The sequence below is a fragment of the Lissotriton helveticus genome, chromosome 7 (genome assembly GCF_964261635.1).
Source record: "Lissotriton helveticus chromosome 7, aLisHel1.1, whole genome shotgun sequence".
Taxonomy (NCBI): domain Eukaryota; kingdom Metazoa; phylum Chordata; class Amphibia; order Caudata; family Salamandridae; genus Lissotriton; species Lissotriton helveticus.
The window spans coordinates 662607519-662631141 of record NC_136068.1 but is presented as its reverse complement, the minus strand read 5'-3'; the positions used below and the strand labels follow the sequence as shown (position 1 = coordinate 662631141).

Genomic DNA, 23623 nt, shown 5'->3' with positions numbered 1-23623 from the left:
ACCCTGTGTCTGGACTCAAGCCCCCAACCACCCAGCAGCTGGGCCCCACTCACCGGGCTCCTTGACTCCGGGCTCTCACCACACTGCCTTCCCCTTTGTCGAGGGGGCCGGTCCGGAGGCTCCACGCAAGGCGGGGAAGGGGCAGGCACGACACGTGCCTCGATACACGCTCCCTCTCGCTCTGTATCGGTGGGCACAGCAGGGCTTCCCTCTGCCTCGTGGGAGCCCCGCCAACAGTTTAGCTCCTCACCCAGGTCCCTCTCCCTCCCACAGGGACCCGGGGCTTCCGTCGACCTCCTTGGGCTCTCCTCGGGGCACTCGCTCATTCTCCGAGTGCCCGCGCTGGTTCCTTCTGAGTCCCGGGCCTCCTCCAGCCTCCGGAGCCAAGGACCAATCACCTGTGGCGGAGGGAAGGCGCGGGACACACGCGGGGCTCTCCTTCCCAGCTTCACCCAAGCCCCTCCTCTTCCTCACAGGGACCCGGGGCTTCCGTTGGTTCGCTCGGGCCCAGACCAGCGGGGTGGACTCCTGCTCCGGTCGCTTCCCACGGGGCTCCCTTCAGACTACGGGGGCCCCGCACCGGCGCCTTTCACCCCTCAACTTCACCTGGGTCCCCCTCCCTCACGGGGACCCGGGGCTTACGGTCGGCTTCCCTTCCTCTGGCTGCCCGGCCGGCAGCCAATCCTTGCGTGCCTTCAGGGGGCACGGCAGCAGGGGCCAATCCGGGTGCGGCGGGCTGGGGGCGCGGCTGGTGACGTCACCGGCGCCCCAGCCATGTGATGCGGCCAGGGACTAGCACGGCCCTCTCCTGGTGCAGGGGGCCACCGCGACGATGCCCACAGCAGCGAGGGGTCTCCTGAAGTAGCGCCGGGCCGTGGCTGTGATTTTCGGCAACTTACAACCGGCACGAGGCAGCGCCAATACTCCCGGGCTGCGGCGGTGAGATCGGCAGCGATAACGGGTAGGCTCCATTTCATTATTTATTTTGATTGCCAACAGCGCGCCAAAACGCAGGGTAGGCTCCTGCAGTGCTATTCCCTCAGAAAAAGAGCGCAAACAAGTGGGGTAGGCACCCACAGTGCTTTTTACAGCACTCAGCTCCTCTCTTCGGGCCACACAACTTCCAGGGCCTTTGGGCTCAAAGGGCCAGCAGCACCTCGGGGCCACCACAGTCACAGGCCACAGCGCTCCAACAAGTACCAGTTCCTCGGGGGCAGAATCTTCCCCATACAGCGTTTCACAGGCAGCTCCCCACAGCCCAGCGTTCCCAAGGGGGCCACCGATTCACAAGGGTAGCGCTTGATAGGCACACATCGCAAGGGGGCAAACAGTTCCACAGCCAGCCCCAGGGGCACACTCCTCACCTCCTGGGGGTGGTTCCAGTCCACAGCACTCCTCCCCTTCTGGGCGCTTGTTTCGCGCAGTGCTGGCGTGGTTCAAGGTCCCCAATAGTGGCAGGGACCTAGGTGGGCCCTCCTTCTTCAGGGGCCCTGGGGACAGAGCTGCAGCATTACTGGGCCAGGTCAGCAGGTAGTGGGGGCGTCACCAAAGCAGGGTGGTAGGCTCTCACCATCCCCACTGCAGCGTGGCCCTCCTCCCACACAGCAGCCTTGAACTCCTGAAGTGGGGCTTTACAAGCCCTGGGGACAGTTGGGGGGTTCTGGATGGGTGTAGGGTCCAGCACACAGTCCCATGTGGCGGTATTCCCTTGCAGCAGGTCGCCTCGCATTCCTGTCCCAGCTCTGTCTCACTGCATGGTGGCACATCCCCCTTACTTATACACTCCTCCCAGGCAGTGCCAGAACCTACTAGAATGTTGGCAAAACTGGCCTAAACTGGCTCAGGGGTGGGAGTAGAGTACCCTGGGTGCCAGGCTTTCCCTCCAAAAGCTAGGGGTGACTGGGTACCTGACGACTAGACTGCTCACCTCCTGCAGTCAGGTGGCACACACATAGCCTGGGCATCCATTTTAAAAACACAACATTTCACCAGGGTACATTTTACAAGGGGGAAATTGACAAGTGCTCACACCATTGCATGGCATTACATATTAACAAGGTGTCTCACACCACACATGGCCTATACAGGTTTATTACCATGGGGGAGACATTTCAAATAAGGGGGGCAAAAAGCGAAAAAGTTTGGGTAAAAAGGGCCAAGTCCAACAGATTTCATTAAGAAAAAGTAGAATTCATAGCCAATTTAAAGTGATGCTGGTACACTCAATGGGATGCCACAGAAGCAAGAATTGCTTGGGGCATTTATTTATTTATTTTGAAAGTTTTATATAGCTCGAACATGACCACCGACGGTACCAGAGCGCTTTACAGATTATGCATCATGAGGTAATAAGCAAACAAAACGGAATAAACATGGCAACAAATTCAAAGTCTTATAGACAAACATTATCCTAAGGGGTAAAAAACAGACACAACAGAATTGGCAGTGTAACAGGTCACAATCTAGAATTGTCCAAGAAACTCGTGAACCAGGTGGTTGGGCCAGACTCAACGGGTATGGACCCAGAACCAAATGAAGGAGCCATGCTAAGGGAGAAATGTCTTCATCAAGGGCCCTTTGACTTCTTTTTTGAAGAAGACATTGGAGGGGTTCACCCTGACTTCCGGTGGAATGGAGTTCCAGATCCTCTGAGCCATTCCAGAGAAGGTTCGATTATAGGTCTTTTTTTTCTTGAATTTTTGTGGTTTTAGCTAAAGGGTGCTGGCACTTCTGGAGGAGTTAGAAAGACAGGAAAGCTCCAGTGTTCAAGCAAGGTACAGTGGGGTCTTGAAGTGGATGGTCTTATGAGCCATGCATGCAATTTTTAACTGTATCCGACCTTCGTATGGAAGCCGATTCAGGCCGCGGAAGTCCGGAGAGATGTGGTGGTATTTTTTTGTGCCAATTAAGAGCCTAGCCACAGAGTTTAGGGAACCCCTTAGAGGAGCCGTCGTCACTCTAGGCAGGCCACAAAGTGTTGTGCTACCATAGTCCAGCTTTGAGATCACTAATGCTTGTACTGCAACCTTTAGGTCATGAGCAGGGAGAAAGGGTTTGAGTTTTCTGAGTAGTCTAAGTTGGAGTTTAGCATCTTTGGTGAGGGAACTGATGTGCTTCTGCATGTTCAATCTTTTGTCCAGAATGATACCCAGAGAAGATGCTGAGTCTACAAGGTGCGGTCTACAGTTAGGAGCAGTCAGCTGATTCAGCCATTGCTCCATGACGGGGATTGGTTGTGGGGAAATCAGTAAGAACTCTGTTTTAAGAACATTTAACTTCAAGTGATTACTTGTCAACCAGCTTTGTGTTTCCAGCAGGACTGAATTGAGGGCCTGGATATCTTCAGGGGAGGCGATCTTCAGGTATAGTTGGGTATCATCCGTGTACATATGATAATGAATGCAGGATGATTTTAGAAATTCTGTCAGATTTTCCATGAAGAGGTTAAAGAGCGTGGGGGACAGTGCTAAACCTTGGTGACCGGTGCAGGATGTGATAATGAGTGGTTCACCTTGATGCTTTGGGATCTGTTGTGAAGGAGCAAAGAGAACCAGTTTAAAACTGGCCCAGATAGCCCCATCCTATGTTCCAGGAGGTCAATTAGGTGAGCGTGTTTGACAGTATCAAATGCTTAGAAGAGGTCAACAAGGATCAATAGGCACACTTCATTGTCATCCAGCATTCTTAATGTGTCATCCATGATATGTTTTAGCGCTGACTCCATACTGTGACCTGGGCAAAAACCAGATTGGCATTGGTCCAGGAGCTGGACGTGGTCGATGTGATGACAGAGTTGGGCAAGCACACATTTCTCCAGGAGTTTTGCTAAGGTAGGGATGTTGGTGAGTGGGCGGAAGTTAAGAAGGTCCGAGGGATCTGTATTTGGTTTCTTTTTGATCGGGGTAACTTGACATGATTTAAGGCAATCAGGATTAGCACCTTGCATCGTCCAGAGTGTCAGTAAGGATGATCTCACTTATGGGAACAGGTTAGATGGCAAAGGGTTGTTATAGTGATTAGAAGGTTTCAACGTCAACAACATTTTGCGTATAGTGGGTTAATCCAAGGTTTGGAACAGACTCCAAGATGCATTGTTTTTTGGGAGGAAGGGCTGTGAAGGGTCAGTGTTAGTCAACTCTGAAGGGTGAAAAGTGTTCAGGGGACAACTCGGGAGGAGATCATGGGCCAAGCTTAATTCCCTCTCAATCTTAGTAGACTTATCAGTGAGGAAAACAGCAAATTCTTCGCAGTTTAGGAGTGTTACTTGACCCGGATTGGAGAGGTTAGTATTATTGTTAGCCTGGGATTTGATGAATTTGAACAGTTTTTGGACCTTTTTTTGATTGATCTAGTTGAGTTCTGAAGAAGGTAGCCTTTGAGCATCTGATGCTTTTATTATATGTGCATCGTAAGGATATCAAGTGACAGAGATGTTCAAGGGAGGGATGTGATCACCATTTCCTTTCTGCAAATCTTAGATTTCTTTTTTCGGCATTAAGACTATCATTAAACCACAGTTTGCAGCATTTGGAGGACACTCGTTTAAGCTGGAGTGGTGCTACTGAGTCAAGTACATTAAGCATTGGGTGGTGATAGTGGGCCAACTGTTCATGGACATCCAACATGTTCAAAGGGGGTGGCAAGATGCTATCACAGAGCGCCATAAGGTCTTGCGGGTTGATGTTCCTTAAACATATTTTTAACTGTTTTGGGTTCTTAGGTTGGGATCTGCTTGCTCTTAACGATTCAAAGACGAGGAAGGTGATGCAGTACTGGTCTGTCCAGTCACATGGAAGGATCGACTCCAGGAGGAGAGAATTGGGCTTACCAATGACCAGATCTAGTGTGGCTCCTTTGTTATGTGTAGGGCTGTCACATAATTGGGAAATGTTAAGGTCAAGTAGGAAGGATTTGAGGCTGTTGACAATCACTTCAGTCATATCATTCCAGTGGAAATTGAAGTCTACCAGGAAGATCTGAGTGCCCTGGAAATCCATGTTAGATGAAATAATATCCATGATCTGTTCTGTGAAGGGAAGGTTATGGAGAGAGGGGTGGTATAACATATGCAGTTTGCATGTGTGATTCCTGCTCCCAGTCACTTCAATGCATAGATATTCACAAGACTGCAGGAGGTCAGCATGAATGACTTTCACTGTTAGATTATTACGATGTAGGCATGCAATGCCTCCCCCTTGACCACTAGTTCTATTCAACCTAATGATATCAAAGTTGGGAGGCATTGAAAGGTCCAGGGTATGAGCAGCGGAGTCATTTAGCCAAGTTTCCGTCTGCATTAAAAGGTCAAGATATTGGACAAGGATGAGATCGGCAATATCTGCAGGGTGTTTAACAGCCAATCTGCAGTTTAGGAGCGCACATTTGAGACTAACGGGGATGTCAGTTGATGTGGTAGCGTGGTGGTGACTATTGTGAGGTTGTTCATGTTTAAAGTTCTTGTATTTCGCTTAGGTTCCCTGAAGGAATCAATGGGGATTGATTCAATTAGATGTGAGTTAGAAGGGGTGGAAGGAAGTGGCTGATCATAAGACAGAAGTAGAGAGTAAATATCACTCTCAGACAGGAAGGATTTACATCTGGGGGGGCGAGAGGGGTTATTAGGGTGCGGAGCAGAAGCCCAACTATAGGATGTGGTTCACCTAGGATAGGGGGGTACGGCGCCAGGTACAACCGCAGTAAGGGTGTGAGCGTAGTTTTGTCAAAAAGCGAGCGGCTTAGTCTGGAATCAACTGATAGATCTTCAGTGATGTGTGATAGGCTACAAATATAAGCCTTAAGTTGTTGAAGGCAGAGTGCAATCTCGTTAAATCGGTCTTCCAATGAGGTGTGTATATGGGGATGTGAGGCTAGGTCCTGGGGACCCAGCGGTTGAGGATAGTTAGTGGAGGAAGGCACAATAAGTGCTGGTGGAGAGTGAGTAGGCCCCGGGTCAAGGAATTCTGGGAAATGGAACTTCGTACTTGGAGAGATGAGTGGGATAGGGGAGACGGGGACAGACAACAGGTGACACTTGCCAGCCGGTTTGGCCAGGACGGGATTGTGGGTAGAGCTGGGGGACAGGATCATGGGTAGAATCCGTGCAGCATTGTTAGCAGCATAACTGGGGGAGTTAGGGAAGTTACAGGCTCATGCATCAATATTGCATTTTGCGATTCCTTAATTGCGAAAAATAAGGAATCACAATTTAGGAATTGCAAACTGCAATGCTTCAAGAAATCGCTATAAAAATAGCGATTTCTTAAAATTCCTTAATTTCGATTCTCTAATTGAGAATCGCAAATAAGGAATACTTTCCCATATATTCCTATGGGTCTAGAGGCCCAAAGGAATGAATGGAAAGACATTCTTAATTTGCAATTCACCATTAGAAATTCGCAAATTAAGAATGCAATTTCAAGGGTGCAGGGGTGTCCAAAGGACACCCTATTGCACCCCTGAAATCTGTTTAGAATTACATTTGGAACTTTGAAAAATGCACTTTAGTGCATTTTTCAAAGTTTTCGCAAATTACCATGAAGGTCAACTTCATGGTAATTTGCTCCCCTTATTGGCAAATTCGCAAATTTTAAAAGTTTGATGCATTGCATTTAAGGAATCTCAATTTGAGATTCCTTAAATGCAATCGCAATTCAAGAAATCGCAAAATACAAAAATGTTAGTGCATCCCAAAAATGGAAATTGCATCCGCAAACGGCCGAATTTTGCGATTCGCTCCATTTGCGAATGCAATTTCCTTTGATGCATGTGCCCATTAGAGCCAGCTAACCTTGTGGGGGGGCATGTATGTTGTAATTTGGCAGTGATTAGGTTGGCATTAGTGGAAGCTATCCTGCATTTAGAGACTATCTTGTCCGTTTTCTGGAATCCATTTTGTATTTCTGTCAGCCATTTTGTTTGCCATGTGCAACCATGTGCTCGCCCTGTGCTCTGTCCTTTCTTTCTGTTAACTGCTCTTGAAATCTGCCTAGAAACTGAATATATTTAGCATCTTCCACCTTCGCACATGCTCAGTTGAGCTTGCAGCTGTCCTTGCAGCTGTCCCCAGTCTGTAACTGTCAGGATGTGTTCACCAGAATTAGCAACTGTTAGCTCCTCTCACTTGTTGACTGTGCATTTTCTGTATGACCTTATATGTACCTAAAACCAGCATTTTGTACTTGTACCGCCTTCATTTGAGCCCCTGTGTGGGTATTAAAGGACCAAGCTCCTTCCATTCAGTGTGCTACTTCATACACTACCGAAGGGTGTCGTGTGAATGTAGTTCCACCTCATGAGGTTTAATAAACTCTGTATTTTCTATTCCAGTTTCTGTGCCAACTTCTTCCTATTGGTCTGAGGACTCTGTGCAGAGAAGGGTGAATCCCTTGCACTGGTACGCCTTGCTGAGGCTCACCGCCACATGTAGATTCTCGTGATGGCTGTGCATTCGCGGCTCATTAGCAGCGGGCAGTGCATTGGAATTACTATTCAGAATAGAGATAGCTAGAGGAGGGCCTATCGGAACAGATGTCAGGTTGGCATCTCGTTGAGAACAGGTGGGAGATATAATTTGTACAGTAAGGGGAACGCTAGCATTCACAACATGCAGTGTTGTAGAATTGTCATCCTGAAAAGAGGCAGCTAGAGGGAGGCCAGTCAGAACAGATGTCAGGTTGGCCAAAGGTGGTGAAGAGGCGGGAGATAGAATTTGCACAGTATGGGGAACCCTAGCGTTCACAACATGCAGTGCGGAGGCATCAATGAGTTGGTGCTATCATCAGAATGCCTACCAGACATGAATTCCAGATGGTTCCCACTCTGTGCTAGCAATGAAACAGCTTCCATGTGGGTATGTAGGTAAGATAAGAAATGCAAACTACGCTCCTGTATATTGTTATCCAGGTTGCATCTTGTTCCTGTATTACCAAGGTAAACAGGCATTGACTGTCATTGTCACGTGAACTGCATTTTTGTTAAGTTGTAATAGCCCCAGCGAACTTGTCTGACTGCCTTGAAGACAACACACTACATTCCCTTCAAGGCCATTCATTTCAGCCTACAGCACATATAGACAAACAGTAGGAAGGTTTCCAGGGGCCCTAATGCACCCCTCATCCCCTGGCTTTGTCGTAAGAATTGAGAGGCCCCTGCCATTAATTGGGGTGGGTCTAGCCCATCAAATCTAAAGGCCCAGGTTCAACTGCACAACCTGCACTATTGATATCCACTCACCTGTGGACAAGGGTATTCACCATAGAACATCTCTTCCTACTTCCCTTATTAAATAACTATTTCACATAGCCACTACTTAACTTTGTAAAGAATACAAGGTCTGATTCACAAAGTTAAACTTACACTCTTGTATAAGTTTAAGTTTGTTTCAAAATCCCAAAACTGTATTTTAGTCACACGTTTATGAGTGCGGAGACTCCACTTTCGGAGTGGAGAACACCTCACATAAAAAAGATAAGACATAACTATCTTTTTATGTGCTGAGTTCTCTGCCCTGACTGTGAAGCCCTACCACGTGTAAAATTATGAATAACATTCATTTTTGTGAACTTCAAATAAGCGTAACCTTACACAAGATGTGCGTATTTACCTTTTTGAATCAGGGCCAAGGTATATAAACCCCTACATACCACAGTCTATAATTTAAAGTAAATACTTTACATCCAAAGTAAAAACAGGAAGCAACTGTGGACCAAAAGCTGTGATGAGGAAGCCAAGTGGGAAGCAGCAAAGCCCTTGAAGAAGGCTCCCATAGTAAAACAGATGCAAATGGCTCAAAAGAAAACTGTCATTAACATTGTGCTGATAATTTATTAAAGAAGAACACACAATGTATCCGTATGACATCCATGGTTTCAGCTGTGAGGAAACTGATGTGTGGGAAGGGTAGTGGGAATCACTAATTTCGGCCAGTGTGCTTGCATCTGTGTCCTGTGCACATGAGATATTTCTCTGCAATAGGGAACATCATGCAGGCTCAGGAATACAGAATATAAATCAATGTTTTACCCCCTAACAGTTTGTATACCAAGCAAAAATCTGCATATATTTGCCAACTGTGGGGCAGGTGGTATATAGGTGCAGTAGCTTTGGGGAAATATCTGGGTCAGTGGTGGCAGGTGGGTGGCTGGATGGGAGAATGGAGAGCAGGATATGAGTCATCTTGGGGGAGATTTGTCTGCACTGCCCAACCTGTCCTGCCTTCAAATCGGAGCCTTGTTAGCATGAGGTTTCTGTTTGCAGCACTCGGCTGTTCCTGCAGACTGGGAAGGGTGGCATAGGCACAGCATGCAGGGTGTAGATAGTGTTGTGTCAGCCGTGGGCTCTGCCACTGCACGTGACTGTTTCCAGCTTGTTTCAGGAAGTGGGCTCATGGGAAGGAAGACATTGTTCATCCCTGGGCTTTGGCAGTACCTGGGAATGTTGCTGCAGGGGATGGAGGGTGGGGTGCGGGGATCTCTGAGAGAAAGGAGCATGGGTGTTGATGCATCAAAATGCCAGGGACAGCAGAAGTTACACCACATACCCTTTGCTCTTAATAAAATCACAGGAAGTGACATTATATGACCTTTGACCCTGATTATTTCCAGGAAGGCATGCCATGTGATGCTAACATCACAACAAATGACATTGTGGAAGTGCCATTATAAGCGGAGTATTAGTTTAACAGAATAACAAAGATAAATGTCTATTTTAGATACCACCTATATTCATGGTGCTGATGGCTTGATCTAGCTTTGAAAGTCCTGGGGCGTGATACTTGCCCTACCTTAGAGCGGGCGAGGAAAGTGAGTAATGCAGACCGTTTCCAGCAGGTTTCTCCCTCTGAGAACATTTTGAAAAGTATAGGGGAAACCAAGCTTTTTAAAGAACAATTTTCACATAGGTTTGCTAAAATGCCGCAGGTGCAGAAAGAGCCCATACAAAATATTCAAATTCTTTCATGGTGGGCAAATCCAAAATATGGTATGGGTGTCCTCTGTAAGTAAAAAATTACCTCCATTGTGCCCAGGCCAGCATTTTGTCATAGATGCCCCATATTCAATGAGTGCCCCCTTATATCAAAAATAACATAAAATATGCCAGTGCTAAAATTATGTAATGTATGCCTTCTATATACCATAGATAACCCTTATGGAAAATATTCCTTTGTATGTCACAACCAGCTTTTGTCACCCTTCCATATGTCAGGTTGTCCCCCATTATGCCAAAAGTCCCCTCAGTGTGCTAGTACCAGCATTATGCAACTGATGTACATATGCCAAGCATTTCCTCAAGTATGCTCGAACTTTTCAATGGATGCTCTATGTGCCATTAATTATTTCTAGTACAAGCAATCTTGCCATTGGTGTCCTTTATACCAAGAATTACCCAACAGTGTGCCAGTCGAAGTATTTTGTCATGGGTGTCTGCCACACTACCGATTGCTGCAAGTGTGCCAGGAACAGTATTTTGCCTTGGGGGTCTCTATAAGATAATGGAAATTCCTTCTGTATGCATTGTCTCCCACACTCATTCACACGTTCATACTCATTGTCTCACTTACACTGATTCATTCTCACTCACCTTCTCTTACATTCCTTTACACTCATTTGTATTCATGCTCACTCACTTGTACTACATTTTAATCTCACTCTTTCTCTCTCATTCATACAGACAGTCAGGGGCAGGATCATGATCTTTTTTTTCAGGTTTGTGACAAACATAGAACAAATTGTTGGGAGGATTTATTATCCAACAGAAATCAGGATTTGTGAGAGGTAATATCCCAAAATAACATAGGGGCATATTACAAACAACTAGCGATATTTATCGCTAAATGCGCTTAGCGACTTTTTTTTTATCGCTGCCCATCGCTGGATATTTTAGCAGAGAAAACATGCTATTAGCAACGTTTTTCTCCATTGCACTAAAATATCCAGCGATAGCGGCGAAATGCGAGAATATCGCTGAGAATACAGCGATATTCTCGCATTAGCAACAAAATGCTCTTAGCCATGTTATCCAACTCCCATTAGATAACAAAGCTAAGAACTGGTCAGAGCAAGCGTTATTTTTTGGCGATAGCGGGAATATTTCCAACGCTACGCCAGCCTTGTTAATAGGCGATAGCGACGTTATCGACTGCTTTCAGTCGCTAACGGGTTGGGTACGCCCACTTTGCATGTCATTAGCGATAAATATCGCTGACATGCAAAGCGGGCCCCAAACTGCTCGCTATCACCTAGAAGCTGTCGCTAACTGCTGTTAGCGACAGCTTGATAATAGGGCGATAGAATTTTCGCCGCTTAGCGGCCGAAAACAGCCGCTAAACAGGCGAAAATTGCCTATCACCCTCCTTGATAATATGCCCCACAATGTTACGCTTCTTTGCGTTATTTCGCATCAAGAGAACATTGAAATAGGTTTGACACAAACCCTCATCTATAAACAGACAGGAACTAGCACCAAAAACCAATTGCTCCTTGAGGCAGGTTTAACAAGGAGATTGGAATGGGGGGACCACTCGGTCACTCCGCACGTATGGCTGGGTGCCCCGCCCACCCGTGAAACCCGTGCAGGTGTGGGGCGTGCCCCGGCTGGTATGTCCCTAGTGATGTAGCCGGAGCCCGCCCCCGCCGCAGTAAGAGGTTGTCCTAAGAATTCCCGCCCGGAAGCTCGGGCGCTTAGGGCGGGAGAGAGTACCGCCACGCCCACCTGGAAGAAGCTAAAAGGCACCGAATCGTAGAAGTCGTCCTCTTGTTCCCATGCTCTGAAGGCTGCACCACTCGTCGCTCGTGAGCCCTCAAGGAAACAAGCAGCGTTTTTGAACGTGGTAATTGTGTTCTTTCTGTTTCAGTGGTCCAGGCTGCAAGTCCTGCTCAGCAATTATGCCTGGCAAGAAGAATGGAAAGAGCTACGAGATGGAACGAATGCTTCGGACATTGGTGACTCGTGTCGCGGCGATGGACAGGAAATTCGGGAAGATGGACCGAATGGACCGCAATTTAACGGCGCTTCAAAAGAAGGTAGAAGCGCAGGGCGGGAAATGTAAGAGGGGTCTGATTCACCGAGCGACACCCCGGGGGCGAATAAGCGTAAGCTAAGGGAGAAGAAAGCAATCCCTAGCGAGGCCCCCGTCCCGGTAGTTGTCCCTCCCATCCCGGTGTCCCCGGCGGCCGACCCAGCGGCCGCCCCGTTAGAGGAATTGCCAATACCAGTGTTAGTTACACCAACTGGAAAAGACCAGATACCTCCCGAGCTAGCGATACACCTGGAAGCGATATTACCTTGGTTGAAAGAGGGTGCAGGGGAGGCCGTGGCGGGGGAAGGTCCGGCTGCGGAAGCTAGATGACTAATCGAGGAGCTCAGACGGGCAAGACGCCCTGGGCCCGTGAATGTGCCTTCTAATCCCTTACAGGTAGCAAGCACCGTTGCAGGAGCGAGTCGGGACAAGACGGCAGATAAGACCGGAGTACCGTCGGAGGATGGTAAGAGATCGCTCCCAATCATGGGGGAGGGGGTTATGCCGTCAAGACGGGAAAACCTGGCACAACATGTTCCGATGGAAACGAAGTAAATGGTGTGGGCTGACAAATATTTTAATATATTTTCATTGTTGACTGACAATAGAGAATTCGAGTATGCCAAGAGTCAGAAGGATTTCCTTCACCCAAGCGAATGGAGGGCCAAAATGGCGGAACTCAGGGTGGAGGAGAACTTGGCTAATTGGATCAGGGCCTTCAATGTGTTCGGGGCGATAGTACATGAGTGCACACCGGAATTGATGGGAGCCCTGAACTGCTACCAGAGCAGGATCGTGGGCTATCACGAGAAGTACGGGGGGGACGCATGGAAAGGGTATGATGTGTCTTTCAGAAAAGCAAAAGAATTTATTGCATGTTTGACTTGGGATTGCTTGGACTCTGTATCTTGGCACGGGCAGTTCGTACCAGGCCCGGCGATAGCCACGGGGTCAAGCATGAATGGCTTCAAGGCGGCTCCACAGAGGCAGCCGCAGCCCTTTCGGCCAACCCACGGGGGGGACTTACAGTCAAGACTGGGCGGGAATGGAGGCAAACGAAAAGTATGTTGGGGTTTCAACAAAGGGACATGTGTTAGGCCACAGGGAACATGCCGGTTCAAGCATGCCTGCGCAGTTTGTGGCAACTCCTCCCACCCCGAGACTAGCTGTCGAGCCAAGGGTAATGGATCCGGAGGAAAAGGGGGTGGTCAGCAGGAGTGACGAGGGGTCACGAGGGACTCCCCAGTCACCGGTAGCGATTTTGGCAATGACCCCCTGGCTAAGTATATACCCTGATCGTGCGTCCGCCGGGATCCTGCGGGAAGGCTTCACAATGGGCTTCAGGATCCCGGCGGGTGACTTTCACGGCTCCCCATTTAGTAAGAACCAAGCATCTGTTGCCCAACACCTGAATGTAGTCACGGCGAAGGTTGCAAAAGAGGTTCGTTTAGGGCGGGTTGCAGGGCCATTTCCGGAGGTACCGACATCCGATTTTGTGTGCTCCCCGTTAGGGGTTGTTCCCAAGAGGGAGCCGGGTGAATTCAGACTCATACATAATCTGTCTGCACCAAGAGGGGCTTCTCTAAACGAAGCCATTGATACGGGCGTGTGCAGTGTTAGGTATGCATCTTTCGATGACGCAGTGGCCATGTTGAACGACCTGGGTCCGGGGCCACTGCTGGCGAAATCAGACATTGAATCTGCATTTAGGCTGTTGCCGGTTCATCCCAGTGATCAGCACTTGTTGGGGTTTTCCTTCCAGGGAATATATTATATGGACATGTGCATACCGATGGGTTGTTCGATATCGTGCGCCTATTTTGAAATGTTTAGCTCCTTTTTGGAATGGGCTTTCACTAGGGCCTCGGGGCATCAACATGTAATGCATTATTTAGACGATTTCTTGTTCCTCGGCCCGGCCGGCTCTCGGGACTGTGCAAGGGCATTGCAGGAATTTTGCATGCTCATGCAGGGTTTCGGAGTACCGTTGGCGCCAGGTAAGACGGTGGGGCCGACTACCTCCCTAGAGTTTCTGGGTATTGAACTAGACTCAGTGGAAGGTTGCTTCCGGTTACCCATGGATAAGGTCACCAAATTCAGGGCGTCCTTACAGCAATGTCTTGAAAACAGTAAGGTGACCCTGCACCAGCTGCAACGAACAGTCGGACAGCTGAATTTCGCGCTACGGGTGATGCCCATGGCTCGCCCATTCTCACGGTCCATCGCACAGGCCATGGTGGGCCTCAAGGAGGGCCACCATCGCACGAGGCTGACGGCCGAGGTTCGCCAGGATATGTTCATTTGGCTGGCATTCCTGGCGGACTTCAATGGCCGGGTAGTCTGGACCAAGGCCCCAGCATCATCACCTGAGCTGGGTCTGTGGACAGATTCGGCCGGCAGCGTAGGTTTTGGCGCCATTTAGGCAAATCGCTGGTCGGCCCAAAGATGGCCGGCATGGTGGGCGACAAGTGGTTTGATGAGCAACATTGGGTTCCTGGAGTTGTTCCCGATATGGGTAGCATTAAGGGCATGGCCAGAGGAACTCAGGAATAGCTCGGTAGTATTCTGGTCAGATAACATGACTGTGGTTGAATGTATTAATCAACAGGCAGCATGCTGCAAATGGATATTGCGATTACTGAAAGAAATTGTGTTGCAGTGCTTGAAATTGAATGTACAATTCAGGGCTAAACATGTGCCTGGGGTGCTGAATAACGCAGCAGATGCACTCTCTCGTTTTTAAAATGCAGGCATTCAGGGAGTGCTTACCAGCAGCGGAGCTAGCGGCAGCGCCATTTCCCGAGGCATTGTGGCAAATCGGTGCACCGGATTACAAGACCTCATGGCAGCCATTCTAGGGCTCAGGACAAAGAAGGCTTATGAAGGGGCGTTCCGTGCATACTGCGCCTTTTTGGGTCCCAGATGGGAGCATGAGTGGGTGCAGGAGGGGGCCTTTACCCAATTTTTAGTGGCTCTTCATAAGGAAGGCCGGTCAGCGGCAACTGCCAGTCGGTATAAGGCCGCCATTGCCTTCATGGCACAGCTCCATGGGAAGGGGGATCCCACAGATTCCTTTATGGTCAGGAAGGTGCTGCGCGGGTGGAAGCGCTTAGAAGGGCGCAGGAAGGACACAAGGCGGCCGATAGGTTTTGATGGATTAACAACCTTGCTGGCAGCACTCGAGGCAACATGCTCCTCACTTAGTGAAGCTTGCCTGTTCCGAACAGCATTTACCCTGGCCTTTTATGGTGCCATGCGAATAAGTGAACTGGTGGTGACCAACAAGAAGGATACCGAGGGGGGCTTGCGGTGGGAGCATGTACAAGTAAGGGGAGATTACCTGCTCATCACGATAGCCAGGTCTAAGACCGACCAAGAGGCCCAAGGGGATAGCGTGGTGTTGCAGCGCGCTCCAGGTAGTCCTTGCTGTCCAGTAGCTCATGTAGAGGCGTACCTACGACAAAGAGGGGCGACATGGGGGGGGACCTTGCTGCGGCATATGGATGGCACCCCGTTAACAAAGTTTCAGTTCCAAAGAGTATTGGCAATGACAATTGCAGAGGCGCGCTTAAACCCAAGTGAGTTTGGGACACATTCTTTCAGAATTGAGGCCGCTACTGAAGCAACGGCCAGGGGTCTGCAAGCAGACAAAGTTAAACAGTTGGGGAGGTGGTCTTCGGACTGTTTTAAACGGTACGTGCGGTTGCATATGTTGTGATTTACTAAGGATGTGCACTCACGCTGTTTCTCTTCTGTTTGGTTTACAGTTTCACGAGCCTGTGACGCAGGGCGGGAACTGGGGTCGGCCCAGTATAAGGTGTACACCTCATACGTGAGACGGGCCGCGGACGTATTCGGAGCAGGTGATGCGATTCACACATCTGAGGAATACGGTTTTCAGGTGTCCTTTTTTGGACGGGGTGGTTTGGGTATTGCCCAATTGCAAAGTTTTATGACAGAATTGTTAGGGCGGCAGGGGTCACCGCCTTCAGTAGTCATAGTGCACGTTGGGGGCAATGACTTGGTAAAATTAGGCAGACGGGCCTTAATTGAGCAGATTCTAACAACAGTCAGTTGGTTAGCTAAGATCCTCCCAGAATGCACGTTAGCCTGGTCGCACATGGTGCCAAGGAAGGTTTGGAGGGGGGGGGCATCCACAACAGCGTTGAACCATTCGGTTAAGAGGGTCAACAATAAGATTGGCTAGTGGATTTGAGGAGACATGACCTATAGGGCTGTGTGGGGGGGGCCAGATCGTTGGTCAACTATCTGGCCTGTGGCGGTAAGGTCATGATCGGTGAGCAATTTTTTAAGGTCCCTAGTGGGGGCGACACCCAGTACGGCTGGGAGCGCCCGGGGGGGGCGGCCATGGGCCCCTCCCATGTGGGGGCAACACCCATTACGGATGGGATTGCCCAGGGGGAGACGGCCATGGGCCTATCCCAGGGGGAGACGGCAATTGGCCCATCCCAGGGGGAGAGGGTTAAATGCCCCTCCCAGGGGGAGAGGGTTAAATGCCCCTCCCAGGAATTTCCCGGGGGCCAGATAGTGCGGGGAAAGGGGGGGAGTCTAAGCTGTCCTTCTTATGGTTACCCCGCACGGGATCTCGGGCGACCTTTAAGATGGCGCCGAATGGAAAGGGGCCCCCATGCAAGGGAAATTTGGTAAGACGCCACTACGAGAGGGCGGATTTGGTGATAGGGATCTGACACCGGTTAAGACCTTGCAGTTGGCCCTTAACGATAGGATGTACAAAATTCGTATACAATGCATGATGCCATGATGTTCGACTCGGCTAGGAAATCTTTGTATTAGTTCGACTCGGCTAGGAAATCTTTGTATTAGAGATTTGTTAAGGTTAGCCTCGATACATGTCTTCATCAAATGTAATGAAAGTTGAATTTTGTACATAAAAATGAAACGTTTTTAATTTAAAGTTTTACATTTTGTTTCATATTTTAATAAATACGGCCGGGGAAGTCGTGAGGCTCCCCTGCCTTCCAAAAGCTCAAAAAACTGTGTCTGTCTCCTACCATTGGGATTGATGGTGGAAGAGGTGGCGGGCATCCCAGACCATATGGAAAGGGGGGACCACTCGGTCACTCCGCACGTATGGCTGGGTGCCCCGCCGACCCGGGAAACCCGTGCAGGCGTGGGGCGTGCCCCGGCTGGTATGTCCCTAGTGATGTAGCCGGAGCCCGCCCCCCCCGCAGTAAGAGGTTGTCCTAAGAATTCCCGCCCGGAAGCTCGGGCGCTTAGGGCGGGAGAGAGTACCGCCACGCCCACCTGGAAGAAGCTAAAAGGCACCGAATCGTAGAAGTCGTCCTCTTGTTCCCGTGCTCTGAAGGCTGCACCACTCGTCGCTCGTGAGCCCTCAAGGGAACAAGCAGCGTTTTTGACCCACCCACCAGCTCCTGAGGCAGAAGTTCGGGAGGATGAATAAGCAGTAATCACGCAGAAATGGGACATGTAACGTCGTGTCCGGATTTGTAGTCTGAACTTGTTTACGCAAGGGACGACCTGTTGATAGGCCCCCTTTTCTCCTTTGTAGAAATGTGAATAAAGATATCTTTTGTCTGTGTCAAAACTGTATAAGGGGTCTCCTGCTCCGCAGGGACAAGGAAATGTATTTATTCTGTGACAATTCTTAGTCAATATGTTCTTAAAAAACTGTCGTATTTATTAAGTCTTTTTCTGGTTGGGCGGTAAGGTCATGATCGGTGAGCAATTTTTTAAGGTCCCTAGTGGGGGCGACACCCAGTACGGCTGGGAGCGCCCGGGGGGAGGCGGCCATGGGCCCCTCCCATGTGGGGGCAACACCCATTACGGATGGGATTGCCCAGGGGGAGACGGCCATGGGCCTATCCCAGGGGGAGACGGCCATGGGCCTATCCCAGGGGGAGACGGCCATGGTCCTATCCCAGGGGGAGACGGCCATGGGCCTATCCCAGGGGGAGACGGCCATTGGCCCATCCCAGGGGGAGAGGGTTAAATGTACCTCCCAGGGGGAGAGGGTTAAATGCCCCTCCCAGGAATTTCCCGGGGGCCAGATAGTGCGGGGAAAGGGGGGGAGTCTACGCTGTCCTTCTTATGGTTACCCCGCACGGGATCTCGGGCGACCTTTAAGATGGCGCCGAGTGGAAAGGGGCCCCCATGCAAGGGAAATTTGGTATGACGCCACTACGAGAGGGCGGATTTGGTGATAGGGATCTGACACCGGTTAAGACCTTGCCGTTGGCGCTTAACGATAGGATGTACAAAATTCGTATACAATGCATGATGCCATGATGTTAGACTCGGCTAGGAAATCTTTGTATTAGAGATTTGTTAAGGTTAGCCTCGATACATGTCTTCATCAAATGTAATGAAAGTTGAATTTTGTACATAAAAATGAAACGTTTTTAATTTAAAGTTTTAAATTTTGTTTCATATTTTAATAAATACGGCCGGGGAAGTCGTGAGGCTCCCCTGCCTTCCAAAAGCTCAAAAAACTGTGTCTGTCTCCTACCATTGGGATTGATGGTGGAAGGGGTGGCGGGCATCCCAGACCATAATATTTTCATGTCTTCCCGTTTCTCCAACATTGCATGTGTGCTACACTGTACAGCATACACAAAAAGTGTGACAAGCCTTACAGCATAGTTTTGTGCTGGAAGGGACACCTTTCAGTATAAAACCTATGTTTCAGAGAACACACACTCATGCACTTTGGCACAAGGGTTCTGTGTGATGGAGAGTAAAAAGGCAGCATATCTTAATAGATAGGGCACCATTTTTCTCTCACCCTTTGACGCAAGGCAACGAGCAACTTTGGTGCAGAGCTGCCTTTTGTCAAAGAATAGTAAATCTGGGCCTCAGTCTCACCTAATCTAACTTTACCTGTCAATGACTTTCACTCGTTTTCACTCACACTCACATGCTTACACATACACAGGCACTCTCACACACATATACAGACACTCTCACACACACTCTCTCCCTTAAGAATACTCTCACTCGCAAGCACTCACGCAACATACATTTAAATCCATTTTGCACTTTCCACAGCTACCACCAAGGGTCTAAAATCTGTACCATTTTTTATTAAACTAATAGTGAATAATAGAATATTATTAACTAATAATAGGCAGAAAATAAGGAATGTAAGAATTCTTGCCACTGACTTTGTCATGTCTGAGGCCAGGGGTCACAAAGACAGTGCCAGGAGTCGCAAGTGGCAAGCCATGAGTCGCAGCTCCTACACATGGTGACCCCTAAACGACATCTATTGAGAGGAGGCAGGAGGGAGCATGACTAGTTCCCGTACTGTTGCAGTAGATGTGTGGACTTTTTTTGCTATTATTAGCAGGCAGAGACCTGCCACGTCTCTCTTCTCCAGGTGTCTCCGGTCTTATTTTTAACTCACTCTGAGTTTGCAAATCGAGGATTGCTTAGTCCCGTATTTGTGGCCCCAGTAATTTCTCCGTCCAACCTACTAGAATACTCATAAGGCCCAGAGCAGTGTAGCCCCCCCCCCCCAAGTATATTCCTCCAGTTCACCTGTTGTGAGGGATAGTCAGGTACTTATCCCCGCACCCATCCCCAAACACTTGCAGAAATACTGCAGGTTGGCAAAAAAAGTATTAAATATGTATTTTCCAAAAATGTAGGTCATCCGTTAAAAAGTAGAAGAATGTTCTTAAAATAAAATTTTAATTTAAAAATTCATACCAATAGGTTCAGACAGCCAGGGAGGCCCTTGACGAGGCCATCGAGGAGGCCACCGAGGTCAAGGCCACCGAGGAGGCCACCGCCACCGCCACCGCCACCGCCACCAAGTAGATCACCAAGTAGAGCGGGAGCTGGCAGAGAAGACACATCTAGAATAGCAGAGATGGAACACATAATTAGCGCAATCACAAACAGAAATCCGTTTTAAAAATAACAATAACAATGAAGAATGTGTTTCCTTATGTGGTTTCTTCTTTCTCACCTGTAATTACCACGTCTTATTCGAGGTGCCAAAATGACTCAAATGCATCATGAGTGACAGTGTGTTTTACATTTGGGGTCTGTGTGGAAGGGGTGTGTCACTGTCTTCGTCATAAGTGGCTGCTCGGTGGGGCTGCTGTACATGGGTCTGGTTGTTCTATGTGTCTGGGGCCTGAAGCAGTGTCCGTCCACCATGTAGGTAATGCTTCTAAAGGGTGGCCAATGCATGAAAGGTTTTAGGAAGATTGTAGGGCAGGGATTACGAAGGTGGGGGTACAGTTGTATTTGTCACATTGGGCACCGCCATTCCATGTAAGATTATTTTTAATGTAAAGGGGTCTTGAAATTATAATCTGCGTTTCACTAAATTTGCTGTTTATTATGCAGCCCACACCATTGGATGATTTTGAAATAATCAAAAATGGAGCATTAAAATGATTAATACTGAGATGGGGCAACTCACAATTGCGTAAAAACAGATAATGTACCATGGGAGAATACATTAGGGAAACTATCAGGCTTGCATTTTAGTCTTACTCACGGCTCTTTGGGCGATTGGATTTGTCCTTAAGGCGACGGGCGAGAAAGGCGCCACCTGCTGGGGCTGCTTTGCTTGAGTTATTAATGATAAAGGTGAGGACAAGGAGGTGGAGCCTTGGCAAAGAAGTGTCCCGAAGTTCTCCAATAGGAGAGCGACAGTACACAGTTATCATTGCAGGACATGCCTCAAGGAAGGTCAAACATACTCGGATCAATGAAATACCTATAGTAGTAATTACATGCCCTGGCACCCCAAACCAAACGTGGTGTGTGATGCGTCCCCGAAATGTATAGCACATCCTACATAGGCTAAGGACTAGGGGGCAGGTTTACAATAACTGGCGGATCCCCAGGGATGCGCCAGTTATTGTGCACCGCAGCTCCGCCACCCATGGTGCGCCGCATTTACAATGCGGCGCACCATGGGGCAAAAACGGCACAGATGCGTCACGCATCTGTGCCGTAAAGGTGGTGCATTGGTGGAGTTGCGTCGCAAGTGCGACGCAGCTTCAGCAGAGCTCGCGGGTGCCCTATCTTTCCAATGCTGCGTCAAGCCTTACGCCTGCTTCAAGTAGGCGCAGGGTTTTGACGCAGCATTGGCCTAAAAGTGACTGAGTGAAATCTTGTAGATTTCACTCAGCCACTTTTAGGAGGCGTTCCCGCGCAGAAACGTCCCCACCTGCGCCGGAACGCCTTCTTATGGCGCAGGGCTTTGCAACGTGATGCATCTCCCAGATGTGTCACGTTGTAAATACCCCGCACCATGGCGCATCTTTTGCATGGCCGCTGCGTCACAAGAGTGACACAACGGCGGCGTAAAAGAGGCGCAAGGGACTTGTAAATCTACCCCTAGTTTTGTTATTGGCAAACCCAGGAAACGAAGGGGCAGATTTACAATAACTGGCGCATCCCCAGGGATGCGCCAGTTATTGTGCGCCGCAGCTCCGCCTACCATGGTGCGCCGCATTTACAATGCGGCGCTCCATGCGGCAAAAACAGCAGAGATGCGTGACGCATCTGTGCCGTAAAGGCGTCGCATTGCTGGAGTTGCGACGCAGCTCCAGCAAGGCTTGGTGGTGCACTATCTGTCCAATGCTGCGTAAAGCCTTACGCCTGCTTCAAGCAGGCGCAGGGTTTTGATGCAGCATTGGCCTAAAAGTGACTGAGTGAAATCTTGTAGATTTCACTCAGCCACTTTTAGGAGGCATTCCTGCGCAGGAACCCCCCCCACTGCGCCGGAGCGCCACCTTATGGTGCAGGGCTTTACAACGTGACGCATCTCACAGATGCGTCACGTTGTAAATACCCCGCGCAATGGCGCATCTTTTGCGCCGCCGCTGCATCACAAAAGTGATGCAACGGCGGCGTAAAAGAGGCGCAAGGGGCATGTAAATCTGCCCCGGAGTTTTCCTGTTTATGTTACATTGTGCTTGACGCTGACATATTGGCATTTGCTCTTCAACTCTAGCGGCCTAATATACTTTAACCACACCTAAGGAAGTTGTAACGAAAATGTTTTCTGTTTGTTACTACGAAGTCTCCGCATCAACTATCTTAAGGCTGTCGAAAGAAGATGAACTTGCAATCTATCTACGTGTTTTTATGGGAGCAATCACATTTGCTCGTTGTGTGTTTTTATCAGTCAATGACAGCTCCTCCTTAAAAATGTACTTGGTTGCACGTTCTGCCATATGATTCGCTTTTTTGTCTTCTAATATTTGACTTCCCATTCTCGCACACCTACTGTTACTAATTTGCATATTCACTTGTATACCATTACATTTTGCATCAGACCCCATACATGTCCTCTCCAGCACTTTTACCATCTCTAAAGGTACCTAAAAAAACTCTTCCTATCGGCCCAAATAGTACCTCATTTTTGGCCTCCATGAGAACCTGGGATGTAGTTACCGAGACACCTCCTCTACAGCAAACCCTCTGAGCTATTCAGTGTCTTTTATTTTAAACCTGTTCGCTTGCCTCAGACATATTTTTGGTGACTGCAAGGAATAGACTGCCATCTTGCTTAAATATTTGCTTATTTGTTAAATGAAGCATATTGTTTGTTGTCATGGCGACTCTTGAGTACAATCGGTTTGCTGGAAAGTCCTGAAGCAATCAATGTATTTGTGGATCATAAAAAGACTAATCGTGTAAGTGTGTACTCGGCAAACGCCTAAATGAGTGATAGAGAAGTAATGAATCCAGAGTGTATTTTGAAACTAGATTTAGAATACTATCATCAATTTTGTTGACCAAATTGTTAAAAAAACAACACGAGAATGTTCAACAAACGTATACAGTACAAGAGGGTTTAATTGACAATGCACTTTCACAATCTCCATCCTAACCTCACACCCCCCTGCCACACTCCCCTATCAGAGTGTGATGTGAATCTAAGGCTTCAAATGATGAGAATGGAATGGTACTATGGTCCTTCTTGAAATACTCGGTTTACTTCCAACACTGAGTCGATTCTAAGCTGAAGTTGGACCCCTGCAGTTGGTATTCAGTTATAGTGGTGCGTAGACTGCTGCAAGCAGACATTGTATATATTATTCGAACTGGGGGCTTCCTATGACTCACGCTTTCACAGATATTATTGAGTCCTGGAGGTGCGCTGAAGAATGTTATAGGGGTTGTTATTCATTAAAAAGCAGGTCCATTCAAAACCCCATTCTCTCACCCACTCCCTGAGCATAGAAAGGACTCTTACCACGGGTGCAGCTGACTGCCACCAGCAGGAAAGCGAGAGCGATCTTCATGGTGAGAGGTGGCTGGGGCTCGAGATGCGATGTGAGTACACAAGGTTCAATCTCAGGGTGTCTCTGTCAGCCCAGAGCTCCTATCTTTATACTGGAAGCGACCAGTCAGTCTCCTCCCAACAGATCTGATGTCAGGTCACGTGACAATTGGACCAGTTTGATTCTTGGCTGTGGGATCAATCAATGTTGACTCAACAGGTGCCAGTTTCCTTCCACCTTCAATCTCATGTTCCATCCAAAGGGAGGAGCTAAAAACTGTAATTGTCAGCTCTCTGTTTTTGTTTTAAAGAACAGGACACGTAAGCCTAGGCAGACATTTATATTTACATTA

At 48.6% G+C, this 23623-nt stretch overlaps 1 protein-coding gene across 1 annotated transcript in view; it reads right to left on the bottom strand.

Moving 5' to 3' along the window:
• Nucleotides 1-23397, bottom strand: part of LOC144769216 (uncharacterized) — a 272739-nt gene extending 249342 nt beyond the window's left edge. Inside the window, exons 1-2 of the mRNA XM_078653257.1 lie at nt 23244-23397; nt 19727-19875 (exon numbers count right to left, since the gene is read on the bottom strand). Coding sequence (XP_078509383.1) covers nt 19727-19875; nt 23244-23292 — 198 coding nt within the window. The 5' untranslated portion in view covers nt 23293-23397. The remainder of the gene's footprint in view (nt 1-19726; nt 19876-23243) is intronic.
• Nucleotides 23398-23623: the final 226 nt, after the last annotated feature.